Source organism: Corvus cornix, chromosome 4 (genome assembly GCF_000738735.6).
Source record: "Corvus cornix cornix isolate S_Up_H32 chromosome 4, ASM73873v5, whole genome shotgun sequence".
Classification (NCBI taxonomy): Eukaryota; Metazoa; Chordata; class Aves; order Passeriformes; family Corvidae; genus Corvus; species Corvus cornix.
The window spans coordinates 20,782,783-20,806,120 of NC_046334.1; the positions used below are offsets into that span (position 1 = coordinate 20,782,783).

A 23,338-nucleotide genomic window follows, 5' to 3' on the forward strand; every position below is an offset into this window, starting at 1 on the left:
TAGAGAGTGAGAGGATTGTATCACTGACCTTTGGAGGGTGGTTCTCATGCAAAGAGAGGGAAAGTGCAGGCCTGTACCCAGCTAATAGGTTGCAGGCACTTCATGTTCCTCCAAAGTACTGTCAGCTCCTGTTTAACCCTAGATTGATTAATGTGACTCCATGTCCCACCTGTAGCTGCACAGATGCTGTGGACAGGCAGCTTGTAAAGCCAATTGCATTAGGCCCTGCTTCACTTGCAGTTGTTTATATATAGCCTGACCTGACAGGAAACATTTTTCCATATGTGGGTATAGTAAATAAGCTCAGAGAATAACCCAGATATCCATAGTTTTGATTTATCCATGTTAGGTGACCACCTTGCTGATAGGAAGCATGGATGAGAAATAGTTAACAACAGCTTTTTCTTTCTTTTCCTCTTTCCTTAAATTGTCTAAGAGAGTATTTTACCCTCGCTTTAACAGCCTTAAACTCTAAAATATTGTTTTCTCCCTCTTTCTTTTGTTCCCTATCCTGTTTTGAAACAAACAGGGTTCTGAGCAACCTGATTTAGTTGAAGATGTTCCCGTTCATTGCACGGGGTTGGACTAGATGACCTTTTAAGATCCCTTCCAACCAAACTAGTCTACGATTCTATGACACTGCTAACTTCTCTGCTTCTGCTGCCTTGCGAATATTGGTACGATAATGTTTTGTGTCGAAGGCATTGTGAAACGTCCCTATAATTTAATACTGGCTCTGTTTCCATCTTCACTCAGACCTCTGAGCAGCCTTTGACTCCTGTGGCTCCGGTCTGAGCATCTCTCCAGACAGAGCTTGCAGCACTTCTGCACTTCCCTCCCAGCACGGCTTCTTGCGCTTGCCAAGGGCAGCCTGTGTCAGACTAACCTCACAGCTGTCCTGTCACTGAGATTAAAAACAAAGGCAATGTGTCAGATTTCATTCATCTGGGCTTCAGGACAGCATCTGATGTCCTCCTTCAATCCTGACACTGCCAAAACCATCATTTTTATGCAAGGTGAGCAGGAAGACTGTAGCAGGGAAGACGGCAACAAAAAGTACCAGGCAGAAAGGTAGTTAATGGAGTTTGCTTACATAATTGCACGTAATTATATAAATATATGGTTATAAAATCAAAAGGTATTGAAATCTTTCCGGCTTAATGTTTTCATCAGTAAACTAGGCACAGAGTGTGCAAGTTTGCTAATGACATTTGTGGATGACAAAAGTCCTATTAGGATGGAGGAAGATCTGAAAAATGTTATGGGAAGAACAACAATGTAACGGAGTTGAATTCAGAAGCATAGATAACAAAAGCACACATACAGATATCATTTATGAGTAAACTGAAAATGGAAAAAAATAGAAAAAAAACTAATCAACTGTGCAATTCTCTAGCACCTTTGGAGCACCGTCATGATTTTCTTTGGAAAGGGAAATGTCATTCTGGGACATGTCAGTCAAGATGTTTCCTGTGGAAACACTAAATCCATGACAGAAGATGACATCAATAAGGTGTCCTTAGGACACTACGTATGATTTTGATGTCTCATGCCCATGGAAAATACAAATCCGAACAGGTGTAAGGAAGGGCTACTGAGATCACCAGGAGTGCCATGATCTTTCCTTACAAATGGAGGCCAAGGCAATCTCAACTTGTTCAGCCCAGGAAAATGAAGGTTGACAGGGGATATGGTTTCCCTCTAAAAATACCCAGGAGTCAGTGAGGGAGAAGAACTATTTAAACCCATATGTGACTAAACTTAGTCTGGAAATAACATGCAGGTTGCTGGCCATTAAAACAAACAGGGGCAAGAACAGCCTTCCGATGGGAACAGCTGGGACCAGAAAAGCACAAGCACTTCTAAGATGTAAATTCAACTGGGAAGAAATGCTGTAGCATTTCGGCAGGAAAAGGCTCAGGCTTGATGATACTTCAGTTTGTGTGACTCCTGGATCCATCCAGGGAGGGCACAATAGTTTCTGGCAGTGAGGGATGCTTCTACATACCTGTGGTCCCTTCTGTCCCTCTTGCTCGTCTTGATTTATGTACAGCATTTCAGCCAAAAATATCGGCACAATGCAGGTTTCAGTCTTCTGGGGGTGACACCCACATCTATGTGGCAGCCAACCTTGCAAAGTCAAGAAGGAACCGGTGTTTTCACAAATAAATCATCGCAAAATAATTCACACATAAACATGACACTGGTGTGTACAAGTTTGGTTCAAATTCTTAATATCTATAAATATAAGCTCCTCTGCTGGCTGCTTCTTTTTTTCTCCTCTGTCAGTAAAGTTTAGATGTATTTTATTTACTGTGGGAATGGCTATTAGTTGATACAATATTTTCTGTGGGCAGCAGTTAAAATAAGATCTCCTGGACGTGCTCTCAGACCTTGAGCTGCAGGCATGAACTGCTCTCATGCCTATTTTGTGTTTCTCTGGGGAAAAAAAACCCAAACAACTCTAGAGGTGGTTACAAAGGCCTAGAGAGGTTTCTCTATATGCACAGGTTTTGTATGGCTTTACCCAAGCAGTTATAAAATCCAGGGCAGCTAAATCAACGTAACAGGAAAGATATGTTGATTTTTTTTTCCTTAGTTTATTTCCATACACTTGTAAATGTATTGTTAGACCTGTTGATGCACTGAGATGTCACCAGTTTGGGTGACGTTCATTTTTGTACCAGTTCAGTTATGTGAACTGGCTGCAGTGCTTTGACCTGAGGATGATAAGAGGTTGTGGTGATGAGCCCCCGAATGGCATCTGCTGAGTGCCCAGGCTGAACAGCAGAACAGACCCTGCAAAAAGGCTGTGCTTTTGTGAGTGAGTGGTGCTGGCAGGAATAATGCAGGGGAGCTGCCTGCTCCCCTCCTGTGCTGTCTGTTCAAACCCCTGTGCCGGGCTGCTCCTGACCTGCCAGGCTCTTCATGCTGCAGCTTGCACCCGTGCCCTCCCTCGCCAAGGCAATCTGTTACACACAAGTCTATAGGCAAAGCTGCACCTCCTCTCCCGTGGCATTAATTAATATAAATAACTGCAAGGATCACTCTGAAAGTTTGGCTGTTTACCTGCCAAACCCTCTTTAATTGGTATTCATGAATCTCAAACACAGCTCAAACACATCACTCAGCAAGCCCTTCCTGCAAGGCTGATGGATTGTAATTAAACCACACCAAGCCACAGGTTTCTGCATTAACCATTCCCTGCCGTTAAGGAAAAGGAAATTAAGGCAGGCAGCTAGCTTCAAGAGGTAAGAACAGGGATGATTGAAGGCATTACTCCTCTAACTTGCTTGACTCTGTCAAGAATGGTAAATGTGAAGTCTGATCCTTTTTTCCCCCCTCCTTTTTTCTTCCCATGTATTGCTCCATTTGAAGAAGCAGAAAGGGCTATGTCAGCCTGGGGTAGAGTAATCCAGTAGTTAGTTGTTAGTAGCTGTGAAGGAATTTGGAAGAACTGGTTTCAATTCTTTGACAGTTGATTCCTTGCATGTATAAATGTTTATTGCCTCTGGTCACCATCTGTAAAATGAGGCTAATGCCTCACAGCAGGGCTAAGGATGAAGCTGTTCAGGCTGTGATGTTCAGAGAAGCTTCAGATTGATTTCAGTCCCTAAAATGGGCCAGGTTTAACGAGATAAGTACATAACCTTAAGCTTCTGAAAAGGTTAGTTGTGTTACCTGGAATGAAGAGGTTTAGTTGCTGTTTCGTTAGTTTGGACTCACAAGGTGGAAATGTTTAACCTGTGGCATGGGCTGTGGCATCCACATAGGTGGTCCTTCTTTTACCTGAGAACAAAACAGATACTCCTAGCTTAGAGCTAGGAATGACCAGCCTCCGATGTGTCCGCTCAGTCACTACAAAGGAGTCCAGTAATAACATACGCTTATTTCCTCTGTTTATGCAATTTACCAGGATTCTAGAGACACTGTAAATAAGGAGTATATTATTAATCAACATTACTTTCTCTTTACGAAGAAAAGCACCAATAAGGAAAAACTAAAGAAGGCTTGATTAGCTAAAATAAAGAAGAAATCAGGGTACAAAAAAGACTAACTATCCATTTATAACATTAAGAACTTCAACGGCTAGAGTGGGAACACCAACACTGCTAACTTTTCAATCTGATGAAAGGCACAGGCTTAAAAGCTTTCTTGATCACCAAGATAAGGAGTGAACTGCTGTCGGAGAGGAAGACAGCTACAGAAGAAATAACACAAGAAAACATGCTCAGTGTGAAAATGGGCTGATGACAAGTGAAGATGGTCAGCACAGCTGGAGGGACAACAAGGCTCTAAGAGGGGAGAGAAAAAAAAAAAAAGGTGGAAAGTAAGAGTAAACTTGCCCATGGGGTTTTTGTTGGCTGACAAAGCTGTCCCAGCCAAAGTGAACTGGGTGGGTGTAGCTGCGCAGCTGGCTGGATCCTGAACCCCCTGCCAGCCACTCTGTGCCCAACCACATGGCTCCTCCCATGCGACCACTGGGCTAACTGGACTTACTGCGGTAGTCACGATGTATGAGAGAGGATGCAATTCAGCCCTAGGTATCTTTCCAAAAGAGGGACAGGAGAAAGAAAAATGGAACAAAACAAACAACCAACAAAACCACAAAATACCAAATAAACAGAAAAATAAAAGTTCTTCTGTGATACCAGTTCTAGGTGGTTTGGGCTTCACTGTGACCAAAGTGTAACAGCTTGCCCTGTCAAAAGCTGACTGCAGCCCCTGCCTCTCAGAAACACATAGAATATATCTAATTTATTGCATTTTTTGGCCACAGAGTTATCTTGGAACTGGAAATAAGCTGTTAGGCTCTAGATGATATTCACATTAACCTCTTCAGAGAGAGGTTACTTTGTGCTGAACACCAGTTATACGCTGAGTGTAAATATTTGCATTAGCTTTACTTCTGGAAGAAAAGCAAAAGTGAAAGTAGCAGTGCAGTAAAAGCACAGCTTGTAGTTCAATGCCTTAGCACACAGAAAGGTAATGTTACATTAAGTGCTGCTTAATTAAGAATAATTCGACTGAGCATTGTTAATCTGTTCATAATTTATGGGCTAATTTTTCCATTTACAAGTACCTTTTTGTACTTCACCACCGCAGGGGATATTCTCTGTCACTTTTGCAGTGCCCATTACCTGACACCTAAGGCATTTCATTAGCATTTAAATGAGACTAAGGGCCTGAGTAATTCTGAGATAGGCTGTATCTACATGGCTAGCTGACTACTGCATTTAATTAATTTCCAGACTCCTTCCTTCCTTGTTCAGAGGGAAAAATGCAAGCTCTGTTTAAAATCCGGTAGTGGTAGGAAGAACAGGCAGGCCACAGTTCTAGCTGCTGCTGAGGTTTCTTGCTCAATTTACTATCTCCAATTTCACTATTCATCTTTAATGAAAAGCTTTTTTCTCAAAGAGGAGAATATTTGAAAAGTGACCAAGAATGGAGCGATCTTGAGCTAATGAGTTGCCTCTATTTCTGTGCTCGGTCTCTGGAGGCAAAGGGAAACAGATTCATTTCTTACAAACTGCTCACGCCATGGCAAAGTGATGATGGACTTACAGATGAGACTACCAGCTTTGAGCTGGGTGTGGCACTGGCCTTGCTGCAATAGGTGGGTATGGTGCAGATTGCATGCGGGCTTGCCGGGGGTGAAACCTGCTGCAACACCAACCAGAAAATGTCTCTCTGCAAGTTCTTCTTCAGTCATGATGAGTTAAAGTAACACTGTCTTGAGATGCTGCATGTGCAAGCTGCTCCTCCAACAGGAAAAGCTGAAGGCTTTGGGAGAACTGAAGTGGAAAAGGATGTTTTTCACTAACATGGCAAAGGGAAAAATCAAGCAGGACCACAGGCTGTGTGCTCTGGTGAGCTGAGAGCAGATTGCTCCTAAGCAGTCAGCACAAGGGCACACTGACACTGGAGATATCACGTGAGTCACACTGAGGAATGGGGTCCCGGAGCTCTTTCTACTCTAATAAATAAAACAGCATGAGAGTGACCTACAGCCCTTGTGACACAATGAAAAATCCCTGTGTTGGGTAATTTTTACCTCCATGAATTGAAATCATGTGAGAGTCTGTTTGCGTAACAGGGATTTTTAGTTTTGCCTGATTGGAGAGACTTAATAGGAAAAGAGCAGACTAAAGAAAAAAGATTTCTGAAACAGTGGTTTGGCTACAGTAGTGGGGGGTTTAGCTGCTTTTCTTTTTGGGATGCTGTTTGAAGTGCATTTGTCCTAGTCATGGCAAGTGAGAAAACACACAGCTCAGTGGGACACTATTAAAATACCCTTGTTGAGGTTCATTGAGCCAGGGCTCAGAGGACTGGACAGGCCCCGGTTTCATGTGCAACTAGGGCATGGGTCTCCTAACTCAGCATCAGCTCCAGCCTGAGGGCTCCCATTTGGGGTAGCCTGTGAGGGCAATAGGCACAGCAGGGCCAAATTCAGGCTCAAGGCTGCGCAGGTGACAAAGCAAAGGACAGTGCTCTGGGGCCAGAGGGGTGAGACAGGGCCATCCATTATGAGCAATGTGTGTTGTGTTGCATGGGGATAAATAAGATTATAAAGCTTTCTTCTGCACTCCTCCACAGCAAATCCATGCTTGAAGAGGGGACTAAAATCCTTTGATTTGTACTGATAATGTAGAAATTTGTACTGACCATTTACTACATGGACATTTCTTTCACAGCCATTTTTACTTGTAGTGACTTCTTAATGTGAAGTTTGGCAGGAACCTCAAGCCTCACCAAGCTGTGAGGTGCAGCTGCCTGTGACTTTGAAGCACCTCTGGTGCATCTTCGCCCTGTTCTGCCTCCCCCAAGGCAGTGGCAGTGGCTGGCGCTGGCAGGCCCAGCAATGCTCTCCCAGCCAGCCTGCCCCGCTCCAGGCTCACGGATTCCCAGCTGGACAGTCTCCGTGTTAAATAATTAGTCCAACAGCAATCTGATAAAGCATCACCTTAGAACCTGGTTCATTTCATGCACCCACTCCTACAGCGAGGCTGTGCCAGAAATGTTACTTTCTGGCGGCTCCCTTCTAATTGCAGAGCTGAATTTATGCATGGCTACTCTCTACCTGTTTGTTCCTGTGCCAGCCTTCTCTGTAAGCTCCAACAGCTCTTCTGCCTCGCTGCCGTTCCCCCACTTTGATGTCCTCAGGGGGCGAGTACATCCCTGTCACTCCTCACGCTACTCTACATTAAATCAACCAAACTCCCTCTTTCCGTAGGGTCTCCGGCCCTGCCTCAGGCTGCCCCCGCAGCTTCCCCCATCCCCGCCCGGCACTGCAGCCCCTTCCCTCAGGGCGGGGGCCGGAGCGGCACACGGGGAGCGGCCCCTTCCCGCTCGCCCTCGCGCTTCACAGGTGCGCCTGGAGCTGCGTGTGCGTAAATCACAGCGGGCTGAAAGTGAGCGTTTCCCTGTTCAAAACAAAACAAAACAAACAACACAGCAAACCTGGGCACCGCACGGGCTCGCCGCCCCTCCGCCTTTCCGGCCCGCTCCGCAGCCGCGCTCCGTGGCGGCCGGGCAGGGCCGGGCCGGGCCGGGCCAGGGGAGGAGCGGCGGGAGACGGAAGTGAAAACAAGAGCGGGGGGCCGGAGCTGCCGCCTCGCAGACGCGCCGCGGTGTCCTCGCCTCTCGCTGAGCCGCACCGCCGGGTGAGTGCCGGGGCGGCAGAAAGCGAAAAGAAAAAAAAAAGGGGGGAGAACTGGGCAAAAAGTCAGCAGGCTGGGCGCCGTTTGTAAAGCTCCTCAGTGCTTATTTCTCATTTAATTTCTGTAAGCGGGGCGCGCAGCTTTTCGTGGTTGCGGAGCGCCTGGCCGGGGTGCCGGGGTGCGGCGGGGGCGCGGCCCGGCCCTGGGGCAGCGCTTCGAGGAGCCGGGGCTGCGGGACACCTGCGGGGCTCCTCGCCCTCAGCCGAGCGCTGCCGTGCCCGCAGGGCTGCTCGGGCGCAGGGCTCCGGTGTGCCCCGCTCCCCGGGCTTTGCGGCACCCGCGGGGCTGCGGGAGCGCCCGGAGCCGAGACCTAGCGCTCCTGGGGGGTGCCTGGTCCCCAGCCTGCGGTGGCCGTGGAGGCTCCTCGTCCCGGAGAGGCGGGCAAAGGGGTGCCGAGGTGTACGGGCGCTTGTGCTGGCGCTGCCCCCGCCGCTTCCTCCGGCACGGCCGCCCCGGGGGTAGGAAGGCCCCGCTGCTGTGCCCTGGCCGGCAGTGCTGCGGGTCGGCGTTCCTGCGGGGGATTTGAAATTCCCCCTTCCAGACGCAGGTCCACCAAGCGTTTGATCGTCTAAAGGAAAGTTGCACAATTTCACCCTTGGCTGATTTGTTTGCACAATCCTTCCCACGTGAAGCGAAGTTGGTGGTTTGCAGTGTTTTCCTTTAGCTGTTTGCATGGCATATTTTAAGAAATTTGTTAAGTAAAACTTTGAACGGGTCTTCTTTGTCTGCCGTTCCTTCCTGGTGTATCTGTCAGGCTGGAGATGAAGACGTATCAGAATTAAGGGAGTGAGAAAGGAAAGATGAGTGATGCTGAGTGGGATGCACGGTATTTCAGCGTGCAGTCTCTTCCATCCTATTTCTAGTTGCTACAAATGAAAAAGAATGGTATCCATTCCTAATATAATTTAATCTTTTTCCTGGATCTGTAATTGTAACTAGCTGTTGCTCAGTTAAAAGAAAAAGCCACACAAGTGCTTTAGTTTCTATTGACAGGTAAAGCCTTCTCTCCTGTGTGGAACATCTGCATTGTGTGCTGGTCACTGGATGTGTCTTCCTTTTCTGCAGTCTCATAATTTACAGTGACCTGTCACTGCAGTGGATTTTATTTAGCGGGAGTGAAAACAATTTGTATTTTTATGCAGAAAGAAATCTTTGACTAATTTAGATCCTCTTTTTAAAAGAGTTCTGTGCACAGGGCAATTAAACAGCTTAGTTCTCGCTGTAGTGGTGAGCAAGCCCCCTAAGAATCCTAGCTCAAACTTGGCGAGAGCTTTTCTTCCTCTTTAGCCACGGGAGAGCTCTGTCTTTTGTGTTTCCCCTTCTGTACACTGGTGCTTGTTGAGGCTTTTAAGGGTGGGTTGAATCAGCGCCTGGGGTCAGAGCTGCCCCTTTGCTGGATGCCAGCAGGCAGGGGCAGGTTGGGAATGGTCCAGTTACCTGGGCACCTCTGGTACAAGCTCCAAATTCTGCTTCCTAATATATAAATCTTGTGCTGCCTAATGCCAGTAGCCCTGCTCTGGTTACCTGAGTGGCCGTGGGTATGAATAAAGTTCACTGATTTAGAAACAAGTCGGAGCAGGGGATCTCTGCTGCTCTGGGAGGTGAACCCAGAAACGTGCCTTGTGGATGGCTTTCTTGAGGAGTGGCATCCCTGCACCGATGGGGGCTGTGCGACAGCCCTGTGGGTGGGCTGCATTTGGAAAAATCCGCCGTCTCTGAGAAACTAACGCGGCCCCCCTGCAGCGTATGAGCAGCTAAAGCCGGGCTTTTCAGAGTTTGGTGGGGTTTGCGGCCGCCTGCTGCTGCTTGGCTGAAGGTCCACCTTAAATGTCCCTATATGAGTATGGAATCTGGCCGTGCCCCGGTGTAGTCTTACACCAGCCCGCCCTGGTGTGCTCCTGCCGGGCTTCAACTATACAAAAATAGACGGCATCCACTACCTAAGATGTCATTGTAACATTACTTATCTGAGGTGGAACCGAAGCCCTTATCTTTGACGCTGAACAGCACTTAAGTATCTCAGTTGCCTTTTAAAGGTAATTTGTTGCCCACATTTGTGGAGGGGGTGATGCTTGGGTTTTGCTTCCTCGCCATTGAGTCGTGGCTGTGGATATTTTGCTTTTAGTTCACAGCTTTCATTTTGAGGGTTGGTTTTAATATCTGTCTTGTCTGTGACATTGTTCTGCCACTATGAAGCTATGCTATAAAAATAAAATAACTCACAGGGATTTTATTTTCTTCTGATTAACTGCAAAGTTGTGATGCTTTGACATTGTTGTGTTTAGAAATAAGCTTTGAGCTGATGACATGGCAGCATATGATACTAATTTTGTTAGAAATGAATGTGCCAGTAGTGCTAATGTCTTCCATACTTGGGTTTAAGGGATGCTATCAATTCATGCTTGCCTCAATATTGACTTTTTTAAGCTGAGCTTTAATGGTGAGTGTTTTTACCGCCCCTGCCCCACGCAGTGTTTTGTTAGTAAAAAGTAGTTGTCAAACATTTTGGCAGCAGCAGTTTTCCAAGTTATGTTTCTTCCTAAGCTATGGAGGGAAACAACGTATGAGGAATAAAAGCACAAGTCATGACAGACCTGGTGTGGGCTTTTCGGCTGTTTTGCGGGCAGGGGAATACAGCCAAAGAAAGAAGGCTTTCAAAATTGCAGACAGTGCCTTTTGTTTTTATCATCTTTAAATTAAAACTCTAATCCTCTTCTGCAGGCATCAGTTGGATTTGGTCCTTGAATACTAAACATCATGAGCAACTACAGCGTGTCTTTGGTTGGGCCGGCTCCCTGGGGTTTCAGGCTTCAAGGGGGCAAGGATTTCAATGTGCCTCTGTCTATCTCTCGAGTAAGTCCATTTTTTTCTTTTCCTGCATGTGGATATCTGTTATGCCGTGGCCAACCCACAACCTTCAGACAAAGCCATTAATTACAGACACTGGGGCTCAACTTGCCCTGTGGCATGGAGGACTCTTGGGGGTCGGAGAGGGAGGGATAGAGCTGGGAAAATAAATCTTTATTGTATGAAGGCTCCAAGGAAATTAGCTTAGGAAGGATTTGTCCATTTGAAATGGTTGTTTTATCTGCATTTGCTTATTCAAATAACAAAAGAAACTACCCTTGAATTCCCTTCCCTGCTCCCATCCAGAAAACAGATGCAGAGGTTGGAGGCTGACAGGAAACAAGCAATTTACTTTGCTGGGCTGAGCCTCTGCAGTTCAAATGGGAAACAGTGGGGAAAAATCACTCGTGTTGCCCTTGTTTATTCAGCAGCTCTTAGCTGCTCAAGGATCTTGTGGTGTCTGTTATTACAAATCCTACCATTTGTAATAAAAATGTCCTTAAATGACAGTAGTTGTAAGTAGCAGTTCATCAATATGTGCTTGAATGAACATGCCAGTTTCTCATGAGTGTTTTACAGAGAATGTGCTCTGAACTGGTGTTCAAAGGATTTGAGGAACTAAGTCAAAACAAATATGATCTTTGTACCCAGCACTAACTAGTTTCCTACTTGAAAACTGTGTTTTCAGGGAAGGCTTGTCTTTCAGTGTGGGCTGAGTTTCAAAGCCTTTTTCAGATGGCTGAAGCACTTTGCACATAAGATATAGGGACAAACTCTGCAGTATTGAATTTCTAGGATCAATGGAAATCTCTGGGTGAAGGGACTGGCTTTTGATGGCTCAGTACCCTGACACCTTTAAATCTGATTTGCCATGTGGAATCATTTATATACAAATGGCCCCTACTCTGTCAACAGCTCTTCTCTCCCTCCTGCATTTTCATGGAGTTTAGTGACAAAGATGAATTATTTTTTACACCTGTTGGGTCTGCAGAATTGATACTGCCCTGGGAGATGGAGCAGGTTTCTATTTGGGTTTATGCATCATGGTGATATTTTTAGCTAATCTTAACTAGTGTTTCAAACCCTTCCAGTTCATTTAGTCTTGGCTTACCTTATCCACTGGTGGATTATGCTGGTGAAATTAAAGTACAGTTTGGCTCTGAAAAATTATTTTTATATGGCTAAAATAGACTGGAGAGCTGTTGAAATGCCTGTGTACTGATTAGGACAGTTAATGTCTGAGACAAAAAGGGGTTGAAAAGCAGTTTATTCCTGAATTCCAGGGACTTAAAGGCTGAACTGTAATTCAGTTTCTTGTTCAGTAGCTGATTACTTGTACACTAATGAGAAATTTGAACTGGAGATGTGGATAGCACTCTACTGATTTGATGGTCAAGAGCTTTCATGAAAAGGATTTACAAAGGCACAGGATCTTGCTTGCGTAGGGTCCTTGTGCGTGATACTGATGAGCAGTTAAGCACTATAGGCAGTAAGCCATGCGAAACAACCAGTTTCAGGAAAGGGTAATACTTTTTCTGTAGAGGCCTCTGTTATCCTGGAGATCTAGAGTGCAGTCCTGCTGTAAGCAGGCTTCCTATCTAAAAGAGGAAACATGTGGTGGAATTAGCCTAGACTAAAACTTTATTGCAGGAATCAAATACGCTGTCTCACGGAGTAGCCTGGAGGAATTGGCCTAAATAGGTACCTATAAAAGCCTCAGTTCTGGGATTCCCTAATAACAAATGTCAGTGCCCACAAGATCAGAACATAATGAAAGACGGGGACTGGTGTGGTTTTGGAATTTTAATTTGCGCATGTGCAGGAAAGCACAATCTCCACTTCACCTGTTATACCTCAGCACCGCTCCTCAGCTGCTCTGTTTCTTCCTACTTGTAGTTAAGAGTATGCTCTTGTTGTTGCTCTTGTAAGTGTTGGATGGCCTGGTGCCTTTTTTTTTTTATTTTCCCCCTCCTTTGGGTCAAAAAAAATGCATAGTTCTGGTGTGCCAATCCAGCTTTGGCCCGATAGTTTTTACTGGAAGAATTCAACACCCATGTTCCTGGTATGCTAGAACAGTGTGTACAATTCACCTCCCAAGCCCTTCTTTTCCTGATGTAGCATAAATTCCTTCCTGTATCTGCTAATTAAATTATTTTAGCAAAACAGCAATAAGACAGCATAATTATGTTCCTTGGCAAGGAGGGCTATTTGGTTTTGTTTTTAATTTGTCCTCTAGATGCTGAAGATGAATGCTGGGCTGCTGAGGGCTAATTTCCTGCTTTAGTTTAAACTCCTTGAAATTAAGTTTAAATAAAGTGTAGTTTCTGGAGCTCAGAAAATACACTGTTTTCTAAAGCTGTTTATCTGAAAAGTTAATCTCTTCATTAATGATTTGAACAAATTAAGATCTCCCAGTTCCTTGGGAGAAAGTTTTTAGTAAGTCACTTGAGTTTGTACAGGATACAGTTTAAATGGGCGTATTCCTTGTTGCCCGTGTAGGGTAAAATGTGCCTGGTTTGTGTCCTTCAGTTGAAAATCTTGTGGTCAGTTAAGGTTAACATTAGTGCAGAGATATCATTTGATTTTTCGTAAATTACTATATTGCAGCCTAGCTGCAACATAACCAATAGCAACAGCAGGGTTGTGTCAGTCACTTTATATAGCTGAGTGCTGTAAAGCTGCTATGTATAATTATACAGCTGTACACTTTTCATGGGAAGTAACAGACGTGATGCTGGGGTTGCTGTCATGGGATAGCTTTTACATATATCAGTGTAAGTATATACTGCATATGCACGTAGTTACGTATACATACATGACACATATAAAATGTATATTTAGTATAAATGTCTGTATGACACAAACGCATGCAGAACCTGTTGTGTGGACTTGTATCTGGCTGGACTTCAACAGGGTGGCTTTTCCCAGTCCTCCTCCCTGCCTGGTGAAGGCATTTGTCTGAGCCCTGCAGAGTGCCATTGCACAGGTCAGGAATTTAACACCGGGAAGCTGATGCAGGGCGGGAGCACTGGTGGGAGTGTGATGGGCGGTATGGTTCCCATGAAGGAAGGGCCCGTGGGAAGGAAGTTGCTCTGAAAGTAATAAGGGATAAAGGGTGGGTTGAGGTTTATTAACAGCCAAGTGTTGAAGTGGCTCAGGCTGCCACATGTAAGTGTACTGTAGGGCTTCCAAGTAGTTAATTCTGAGGTGGCATTTGTGTAACAAGAGATGGCAAACTGTGAGCAGTTAGCCTTCGGTGAAGAAGGTAGAAATTACTAGAGCCTGGGTATGCAAACTTGGATTTTTCTGGGTTGCTGTTCTTACTGTTTCCTCATGGCAGGTTATGTTAATTAAGGAAGCAACTGTTCTCCTCCTTACTCCTTCAAGACCTATGCTGTGATGCAAAAAAAAAAAAGGAAAGCTAGAGGAGATGAGAACAAGATTTGTTTGGGCAGGAGTTTATTCTCATTCAGTAGAAGAAACAAATGCAGTTTTAGAAATAAACTACTCCAACATACTGCTAGGCAGGATTTGTGAAGTGGCTCTTGGGCATGTTGAATACCATATTAACAGAATTTGGGGTTAATCATATCTACAACATGATCTATGTTATTTAGGTGCAACGCAGTAGCTTTTAAAACTATCCATACTTCTTTGGAGTCTGAATTAACATTATGTTTATTTTACTTTTTTGGGAGTTGGTAAGTTCCCCATGCTTCATTAACATCACCAGAATAAACTCAATAAGCATGACTAACATTAGAACTGTCAAAACTGCTGTCCTCTGCAGATTGAAATAAATGCTGTTTGGTATTGATGATGTATTCATGATGTTGGGATGACCTGTGACAGGTTTGGATATTTGTTCCAAATGTGTGCTTGCCATGTTAGCAGCTTATCAAAATGTTTGTGATGTAGTCTCTAAAAGGTGCTTCTCTCTGTTTTATGGCAATATTTACTACTAGAAACAAGGAAATACTCAAGCAAAGCTATAGTTTGAAGAGGAATGTAGTCTATAGGCAGTGTATACCCTCCCACCTAATGCAAATTTGTCGAATGTTTTCCTGTGTTTAAAAGTTACTTTTTTGTTGAATCCTGGTGGCAACTTTAGCTATTGTCTTTCAGAAGATGTTTTGCTATTTGTTTTTCTCTTGCTGTAGGAATTAAGTGGAATACAGTCATGTTGAAATGCTTGACCTGACTGACAGCTCTGTTTTTCTACTGCAGCCTCTTTCAGTGTGTTTCTCACACTGCCAGCTTTTTTCTGCTTCACTGATCACTTTTCTTCTTCAAAATACCCAAAACAAACAAACACCTTTCCCCCCTCAGAAATAACCCCTCGGTTTTGCCGTTTTTTCAGTTTTCATTATTTCAACTGTTTCAAGGATGTTGTTCTGTGTTGAAGTTTCAAGCTTATAGTTGATGGAAGACTCATGATAATAAATCTGTTGGCAAGAAGTACACTCAAAGAGTAGGTGGAAGAGCAGCCCACCTTGGGATGAAGTAGGGAATGCAAATACAGCATGTCAGCTGCTCAGCATTCATCCCACATGAGCATCCTGATGTTCTTTACGCTGGTGTTGGGAGGTCATTAATATGTGTGAAAATAGTGAGAAGACAATAAAGGAAAATGATGTTTTGAATGGACCTAGAGCATGTCAGCTTTGAGTGACTCGAGTCTGGCTGAGCCTCTTGCTCTTGTGTTTGTGTGAATTATTTTATTAAGCTATATGTGTCATTTCCAGTAAAATCAAGTTTTGTGTAAGTATGAAATAAGTTATTTTAATGGAGGACTGGGGAAATCATCTTTCAAGCAGGTATGTGAACAGGAGAGAAACAGAACTGCTGGCCTGGCCAGTGATAATTGTGTCAGTAACTTTATGCTTCATCCTGGAAGCTACTGAGAGCTCCTAACTAAACCCTAACTGGCAGCTGCTGGCATTGGTGTGCTGGCTTGATTTGTTATTGAGTTGTGATAGTTTGCACAAAATACAGCTGAAGATGGATTCCACTACTGCAGCTGAGGTGGACTGGGAACTGGCCGAATGGCAGAGCTCAGGGTTTTGATCAGTGGCACAGAGTCTAATTAGAGGCCTGCAGCCAGCAGTGTTCCCCAAGGGTCAATCCTGAGTCCAGTCCTGTTGAACTTACTCATCAGTGACCTGGATGAAGGGATAGGGTGTCTCCTCAGCAAGTTTGCTGATGGTAGAAAACTGGGAAGAGTGGCTGTGCTGCTATTCATCAGATCTGGTCAGGCTGGAGCGTTGGGCAGAGGGGAACATAATGGAAGTTCAACAAAACACAAATGCAGGGTCCTACACCTGGGGAAGAACAACCCTGTGCACTGGCACAGGCTGGAGACTGATCTGCTGGAGAGCAGCTCTGTTGTGAAGGACCTGGTGGACAGCAAACTGTCCATGAGCCAGCAGTGTGTCTTGGTGGCCAAGAAGACCAGTGGTATCCTGGGGTGCATTAGGAAGAGGAAGGTGGTCCTGCCTCTGTACTCAGACCTGGTGAGGCTGCATCTGGAGTGCTGTGTCCAGTTCTGGGCTCCTCAATACAAGAAAGACCAGAGAATACTGGGGGGAGGGGGGGGGGGGCGGGGGTCCAACAAAGAGCTATGAAGGTGAGATGGGGATGGGAGCATCTCTTTTATGAGGAAAGTCTGAGGCAGTTGAACCTGGAGAAGACATAGCCTGTGCCTGGGGCAAGGGACAATGGGCACAAACTGGAACACAGGAAGCTCCATATGAATATGAGAAAAAACTTCTTGATTTCAAGGGTGACTGAGCAGTGAAACAGGCTGATGAGACAGGTTGTGGAGTCTCCTTCTCTGGAAATATTCAAAACCCACCTGGACCCAATCCTGTGCTAGCTGCCGTAAGTTAACCTGCTTTAGCAGCAGGGTTGAACCAGGTGCTCTCCAGACATCCCTTCTAATCCCCAACCTTTCTGTAATTCTGTAACTTTCTGGCACAGCTCAGAGATGCTGTCAGACGTCACAGTATGTACCTGCTGATGCTGCTCCTGGAGCAGCAAATGCTGTATTTTACAGGAGCTATCAGTGCTTATGAAGTGAATGGGATTTGCCAAGGTACCAAGCAAGAAGTGTTATTCTGTTCTCTTTAATTCTGTTTACAAGATGTGGTTTACTGAAAAATACACTGAGAATGACAAACGAGCTACCAGTGCCAAAGCCTGTCTCCTCTGTGCACGGAGTCCTGAAGGAGCAGAGGTTTTTCTTTGGATGATTACGAAGTTCCCAGCTGCACAAGTGGTTTAATATGAGCAAGTGTTCTGAAACTCCTAAGAGTGCTGGTTAGTGCTTCAGAGTTTGCATAGCTGCCTGCAAGCAACAGTCTTTAGAGAGCTCCTCAGTTTGATTTGAAGATGGAAAGAGAGATCAGTTGGTACGGATGTAATTTCCCAGTTGCCTCTTTTCTCACTGTGGTTTACATCTTTGTGCTGAAAACTGGGAAAAGGGCTGTTTCCTCTGACCATTTGTTTTCCTTCCCTTGTCTATTCTGCTATGCAGTTTGAAGAATGACAGACCAGCACTGGTGTGTGGGCTTGGGAAGAAGGGAGGGCTTGCAGGAGAAGAGGCGTAAGGAAACTGTCTGCATCTCATTCTGTTTGTGACCTTATTTGTTAGACAGTCTCTTCAGACTGAGTAGGAAGCTAACTTTTAAAAAAATAGTTCTTCTGCTAATGTCATTCCACTGAAAGTGAAGCTGCCTGTACTGGGAGAAAAAGGAACCAAAGAGCTTGTAGCTAAGGGATGTCTGATGTGATGTGTGAGCACATTCTTTTTACATTAAAAAATGCTGGTTCTTCTTTTTTGCTTATAAGTGACAGTTTAGTTACAGTATGAGGAGTATAAGCTAAATATTTCATGATGGAAAAACTAAAGTATTTGTTTGCAGTGTCTACTTCTCAAAGACAGATGTAGTGAAAAAATAAACTCTGATTAGATGTTCTGAGCAGATGCAAAATTGGCAGTCCTTCCAGAGGCCAAAAGAGAGGAGCAGTTATTGAATAGTAACTGCAAAAAAATTAGGCATATTTTCTTTGCAAGTATCTCGCCCTGGAGGCCTGACAGCTTCTGTCGACTTCCCCACCATTTGGAGATTGCTATTTTTAGTGTAACTGTTTTTCTCATTATTCATTGGCCGATGGCTATCAAAAGGCATTGTGAGAAGAGACATGGTGTTGAAAGGTTTGTTTGTTTGGCTTTGGTATGGAGCCAGGAGATAACATTGTTGGCTTTTTTTTTTTTTAATTATTATTTGTTTTGACTTTTTAAGAATAGGTTTCATATGTTACCAATATAAGGGAAAGTGTGAGAGAAAACTGTCTCTCATGTGCCTAAGGCAGTGGAAATATGGGGAAGGTGATATTCCTCCTGCCAGTGGTCATAAAAAATGAAAATTGAGGCTGAGGTTAGTTTGAGCAAATATGAGGAATAGAATAATTTAGGTTGGCAAAGTCCTATAAGATCATTGAGTACAACCACTAACTCAGCACTGCCAAGTCCGCCACTAAACCATGTCCTGAAGTGCCACATCTACACAACTTTTAAATGTCTCCAGGGATGGTGACTCAACCACTTTCCTGAGCAGCCTGTTCTAATGCTTAATAACCTCTTTGGTGAAGAATTTTCCTCGTACCTGATGTAAACCTCCCTAGGCACAACTTGAGGCCATTCCTCTTGTCCTGCTTGTTTGATGGGAGAAGAAGCTGACCCTCACCTTAGTACAGCCTTGTTTCAGGTAGCTGTAGAGAGCAGTAAGGTCTCCCTGATCCTCCTTTCCTCCAGATTAAACACCCCCCAGCTCCCCCTGCTGCTCCTCACAGGACTTGTGCTCCAGACCCTTCATCAGCTCTGTTGCCCTTCTCTGGACGCACTCCAGCACCTCAGTGTCTTTCTTGTAATGAGGGGCTCAGAGCTGAACACAAGATTCAAGGTGTGGCTTCACCAGTCATGAGTACAGGGGTACAATTCCTTCCTTGATCTTGCTGGCCACACTATTGCTGATACAGGCCAGGATGCCATTGGCCTTCTTGGTCACCTGAGCACACACTGGCTCATGTTCAGCTGCTGTCAACCAGTACCCCCAGGTCTTTTTCCACTGGGCCATTTTCCAGCCACTCTGCCCCAAGCCTGTTGCACTTCATGGGGTTGTTGTGACACAAGTGAGGACCCGGCACTTTTCCTTGTAGAATCTTACACAGTTGGTCTCAGCCCATTGTTCCATCAAGTTTGTTTGCTTCTACAGGTGGCTGTTACAAAAATAGAGACAGAAGGGATGGAGGCCACTGCTAAGGCCAGTGTTATATAAATTTGAATGACTCAAGTCTTCAGGGCAATAACAGCAGTGAAAATGTGACAGAAGTACCTCTTCAGGTTCCCTTACTATACGAGGTCCTCAAGCTGAATTTGCAGAGAGAGGTACTATCTTTTCTCAGAAGAGTTGACATGGGTTCCTCCCCCTTTTTCCCATTTATCTGCTTCTTTCATTACTCACCTTTCAACACTGTCAGTTACTGGGGTGGTGTCCCACGTGCAGCAGCTTTTCATCTTTTGTCTCAAGACACTGCGGTTTCATGTAGTTGCTTGGGTATGCTATCCCAAGTAGAGAGGTAGCAAGGGGACAAAGTAGCATGCTGTAAGTTGATGATCGTGTCATGGTGCACACCCTTAAAGTACATTAATAAGTGCTGCACCAAAAACTGTGCACCAAAACTCCTGGATAAGCAGCCACAGAGCACAAAGACTTGTAGGCCAGAAAATCTCAAGTAGAATAGTCCATAATGTTTTATTGGGAACTTCAGCTTAAACAGTTAAGTTTAGTAGAGGTAAATGAAGAGATAGTTGAAAGTATTTGAACGAATGAACTCTTGCAACTGCTGTCAGCTGTGCCTGTAGCAAAGCCCTAAAGTAAAATGTAATGCCTTGTGTGAAGTCCCATAGGCTAAAACGTGGATCTTGCCAGGTCTCTAGTAGTCCTGTTGGAAAGGTCAAATGGTTTGCATGTTAACTGGATATGAAAGAAGTTTGACTTATCCTGGTCTATATTAAGGAATGACCTAACACAGTATCTAGTTTTTTCCCTAACAAGTAATAGAACAATATGAAATACTTACCATGGGAAGGCAACAGAAACTTTTATTTTGTGTTAATTATTTCATAGCTCTTTTGAAGAACCCTGCCTAGTGATTTAGATGCTAAGCCTGGATTAATGTAGAGTGCATCAGTTTCAGGAGGGTAAGACTCCCTGTTTGTTAAGCTTTTGTATTTATGAATGTAATTGGATTATGTTTAGTTATTCTTGCACCCAAAATATATTCAGGCTATGTAGAAGATGATCAAAGTGTCTCTAAGTGTGATGATGTATTGGTAGCAATATCATTTGAGATTTTTAAAAAGGAATTCTGTAGAGCCAAGGCAAAATGCTCTAAATATAGAATATGAAGACATAAATAAAGGTGTATTTTTGTTGTTAAAAAGATTATATCACTTTGGTGGAAACTCTAACTATAGAGCTATAGAACATTTTGTTCAGAACCCTTAAAAAAAAAAAAGGCAGCTTTGCTGTGCAAACGCTCCCTCTGCCAGACAGAGCAGCTCAATCGCAAAGTTTACAGTGCATCTGCTATTAAAGATTTTTCTTTTTAGTGTGCATCTTATACATGAGAAGCCAGGTGTAGTTTTGAGTCCAAGGCTGCCAGTGTTTTGTACCTTTTCTCTTCGTGGTTCTAGACTTTGCATTACATTGTGAAAGACATGGAATGGCAGATTCATGGCATTGTTTGTCTTCAACTTGCTTGTTTATCTGAGCAATACCTTTTGTGCTGTTATAATTTTCTTTACCTAATGCCTTTAAAAGGAGAGACAAAAAAAAAGCAAAGAAAAAATCAGTGGAGATTTACAAAGCACAGAGCTTGTGGAAGTAGGGTTGGGCTTTCTTTTATTAGACCGATACGGAAATGGAAGGCTTGTAAAGCCTTAAACATCAAACACATCTTGATAAATTCACAGAGAATCACAGAATGGGTCAGGCTGGAAGGGACCACAGTGGGGTCATCTGGTCCGACCTCCCTGCTCAAGCAGGGTTATCCCAGAGTACCCGGCACAGGATTGTGTCCAGATGGTTCTTGGATATCTCCAGTGAGGGAGACTCCACAGCCTCTCTGGGCAACCTGTTCCAGTGCTTGGTCACTCACACAGTAAAGAAGTTCTTCCTCAAATTCATGTGGAACTTCCTGTGTGTCAGTTTCTGACATTGATGAGGTCCCTCTTGGTCATCCCTATTTGAGGCTGAACAAACCCAGCTCCCTCAGCCTTTCCTGGCTAGAGAGGTGATCCAGTCCCTTAATCATCTTTGTCACCCTCCACTGGACCTGTTCCAGGAGCTCTAGGTCTCTTGTCCTGAGGAGCCCAGAACTGGACACAGCACTCTAGATGAGGCCTCATCAGGACTGAGTAAAGGGACAGGATCACTCCTCTCAACCTGCTGTCCATGCTCTTCCTAATGCATCTCAGGATCCCACTGACCACCTTGGCTACCAAAGGCACTGCTGGCTCATGGAGAGTTCGTTGTCCACCAAGACCTCCAGGTCCTTCTCCACAGAGCCGCTTTCCAGCAGATCAGTCCCCAGCCTGTGCTGGTGCATGGGATTATTCTTTCCCAGGTGCAGAACCCTGCACTTGCCTTTGTTGAATTTCAGACAGTTCTCCTGTTGGCTTTCTGCAGCTGCTTATCAAATCACAGTGTTTTGAATCTAGGCCAAATTAGAGTGTTCTTTGCCCAGTGTCTAAGACAGTATGCTAGCACTTGTTCAGAAATGAAAAGGCAACCCGCAAACTATATGTTCAGGATATATTTAACCCTTGGGGGATGGTGCTCTCGTTCTTTGTGAGGGACTGTTTGTTGGATTAATGACTTGATCAAATATAATGTAAATATTCATCAGGGGCCACAATCAGGAATCATTAATGGTTGGAGAGCCTTGCGTGCTACCTGAGCCTGAGTTCCTGTCTTCTTTAAATCTTTTCTTAATGCAGAGAGGTGTGAGGAAGGCCACCCCTCCCCAAATATTGGCCCTCTCAAAAGTGGGAATAAGCTCTTGTAATGCTAAATAGTCCTCTTGGGTGTGAACTGGCCCCCACCCCTGTCAGTGGTAATCACTGGCTGAAGAAGGTTGGCAGAAGAAAACCTGTGCTTGCATTGTCATTGCAGGGCTCAAAGCCAACTCCACGATGAGACTTCCTCCATCAGTGCTCTAAGCAGGGACAGTAGGTGGGACTGGTGCAGCAGAGGTTCACTCAGCCCATGGGAACTGGATCTGCTGGCACAGTGGTGGCAGATACCTGGGGACAGTACAGGCTAAAAGTGCTGAAGCCAGACTTGCTAGGACATGTCTGTCAGCGTACTAAGCTGTGAAAATTGCCGCTGAATGCTTATTAAATAACAACTTCTGTCAGCTATGAATACATTCTATTCTCTCCACTTTCCAGCTGTCATATTTTGGCAGCTGGCTAGAATCAAAAGTTGTTGTAGCAGGGGCTTACATGAATCTCCTTTGAGAGCATAATTTGTAAATTAAATTAGTTTGGTACTGTGCAGATCAATCATAATCCCATAAATGCTAAGAACCCAAGCCTTGGCACTGGAAAAACACTCAAGCAAAAGTGCCATTGTGGGCATATAAGTTGTTTCCATAAGAAGACTCTTGGATAAGGCTTAGCCTGTGTTGATGTACATCACGGCTTGGGACCCTGCAGTTTTGGTTTTTCAGACTGTTGTTACCAGGAAGAAAGAAGCACAGGCTTGCTTGGAGGAGACAATTGACTTTTCCCAGACAACTTTCTACTTTCTCTCAAAGATGCAGGAGTCAGTGACTGTTAGCCTAGGTGAACTGACTAGCAGAGATATTTGTATGGCATCCAGAGAGCTCGAATAGAAACAGGCCTTTGACCAGACAGTCAAATTCCATCAGTAAATCAAGTGCTTAAATAGTGCTACCTCTTGCTCTGGAAATGCTGTAGAGATGCTCCATCCCCTTCTCTCTTTGCAGTATGCAATTATTGTATAAGCTAGAATTTTTAATGTAGAGATTATTACCCTTAGAGCATGTCCTTTTTTTGGGTAGTTGCTTCTGAACTGTTGCTTCTAAACCATGGGTTAAATAATTGAGCTTATGAACAAAATACAGATGAGTAGATTTTTTTTTTTGAGCGAAAGAATGAATTTTGTGTAAATGTCTAGAAATGCAATTCACTTTCAATGTGAAAACCTAACGATGGTTTCCATGAGGTGTGCACTTAAAGCTTGGAGGCCTGAATTCTTGCAATGTCTCTCTGGATAAAAGTATCACCATCCCTCTTATGTCAGAGGGAACATGATACTCTCTGGCCAGTAGAGTAGCTCCTCTGTGGGAGTATTTTCTTCTGTTGACACATCTCCACTTCAGCTTTAAAATGTAGAAACTGCTGATTGTTGAAACTTAAAATTACATTAATTTGTGTTGATACCTGACCTGACGAAAACTGCTGCTGTTGCAGTTGACAGCTCAGATCCGTTTATACCTCTGTCCTGGATGGTGTGGGATGAAATAACTGGAAATTGCTCACAGGAAACTCTGATTGGAGCAGTCAAAAGAAGGATTTAGGGCAAACCAGTTGGTCCTGATGCTTTACTTTGTAACCTCCTACAGCTGTGGAAGGCCAAACTGCTGGGGTGTTCTCCCCACTGCTTCTTCCTTGCAAA

General features: G+C 44.4%; 1 protein-coding gene and 1 long non-coding RNA gene across 24 annotated transcripts in view; one reads left to right on the forward strand and one right to left on the reverse strand.

Moving 5' to 3' along the window:
• LOC104697199 overlaps nt 1-7,557 on the reverse strand; it is a 28,226-nt gene extending 20,669 nt beyond the window's left edge. For 4 of the 13 annotated variants that reach the window (XR_005601698.1, XR_005601694.1, XR_005601689.1 and 1 more), the window contains exons 1-3: nt 7,462-7,541; nt 3,682-3,789; nt 2,009-2,130 (exon numbers count right to left, since the gene is read on the reverse strand). This is a non-coding gene — a long non-coding RNA (uncharacterized LOC104697199). Of the gene's footprint in view, nt 1-2,008; nt 2,131-3,681; nt 7,442-7,461 lie in introns of those variants that run through there. The other 9 variants (XR_005601696.1, XR_005601695.1, XR_005601693.1 and 6 more) reach the window with 7 other exon arrangements.
• A 12-nt stretch (nt 7,558-7,569) lies between these two features.
• PDLIM5 (PDZ and LIM domain 5) overlaps nt 7,570-23,338 on the forward strand; it is a 125,493-nt gene continuing 109,724 nt past the window's right edge. For 4 of the 11 annotated variants that reach the window (XM_039550476.1, XM_039550480.1, XM_039550481.1 and 1 more), the window contains exons 1-2: nt 7,570-7,664; nt 10,443-10,574. In XM_039550476.1, the coding sequence (XP_039406410.1) occupies nt 10,479-10,574 (96 nt within the window). In that variant the 5' untranslated portion in view covers nt 7,570-7,664; nt 10,443-10,478. Of the gene's footprint in view, nt 7,665-9,665; nt 9,758-10,442; nt 10,575-23,338 lie in introns of those variants that run through there. The other 7 variants (XM_039550479.1, XM_039550478.1, XM_039550477.1 and 4 more) reach the window with 5 other exon arrangements.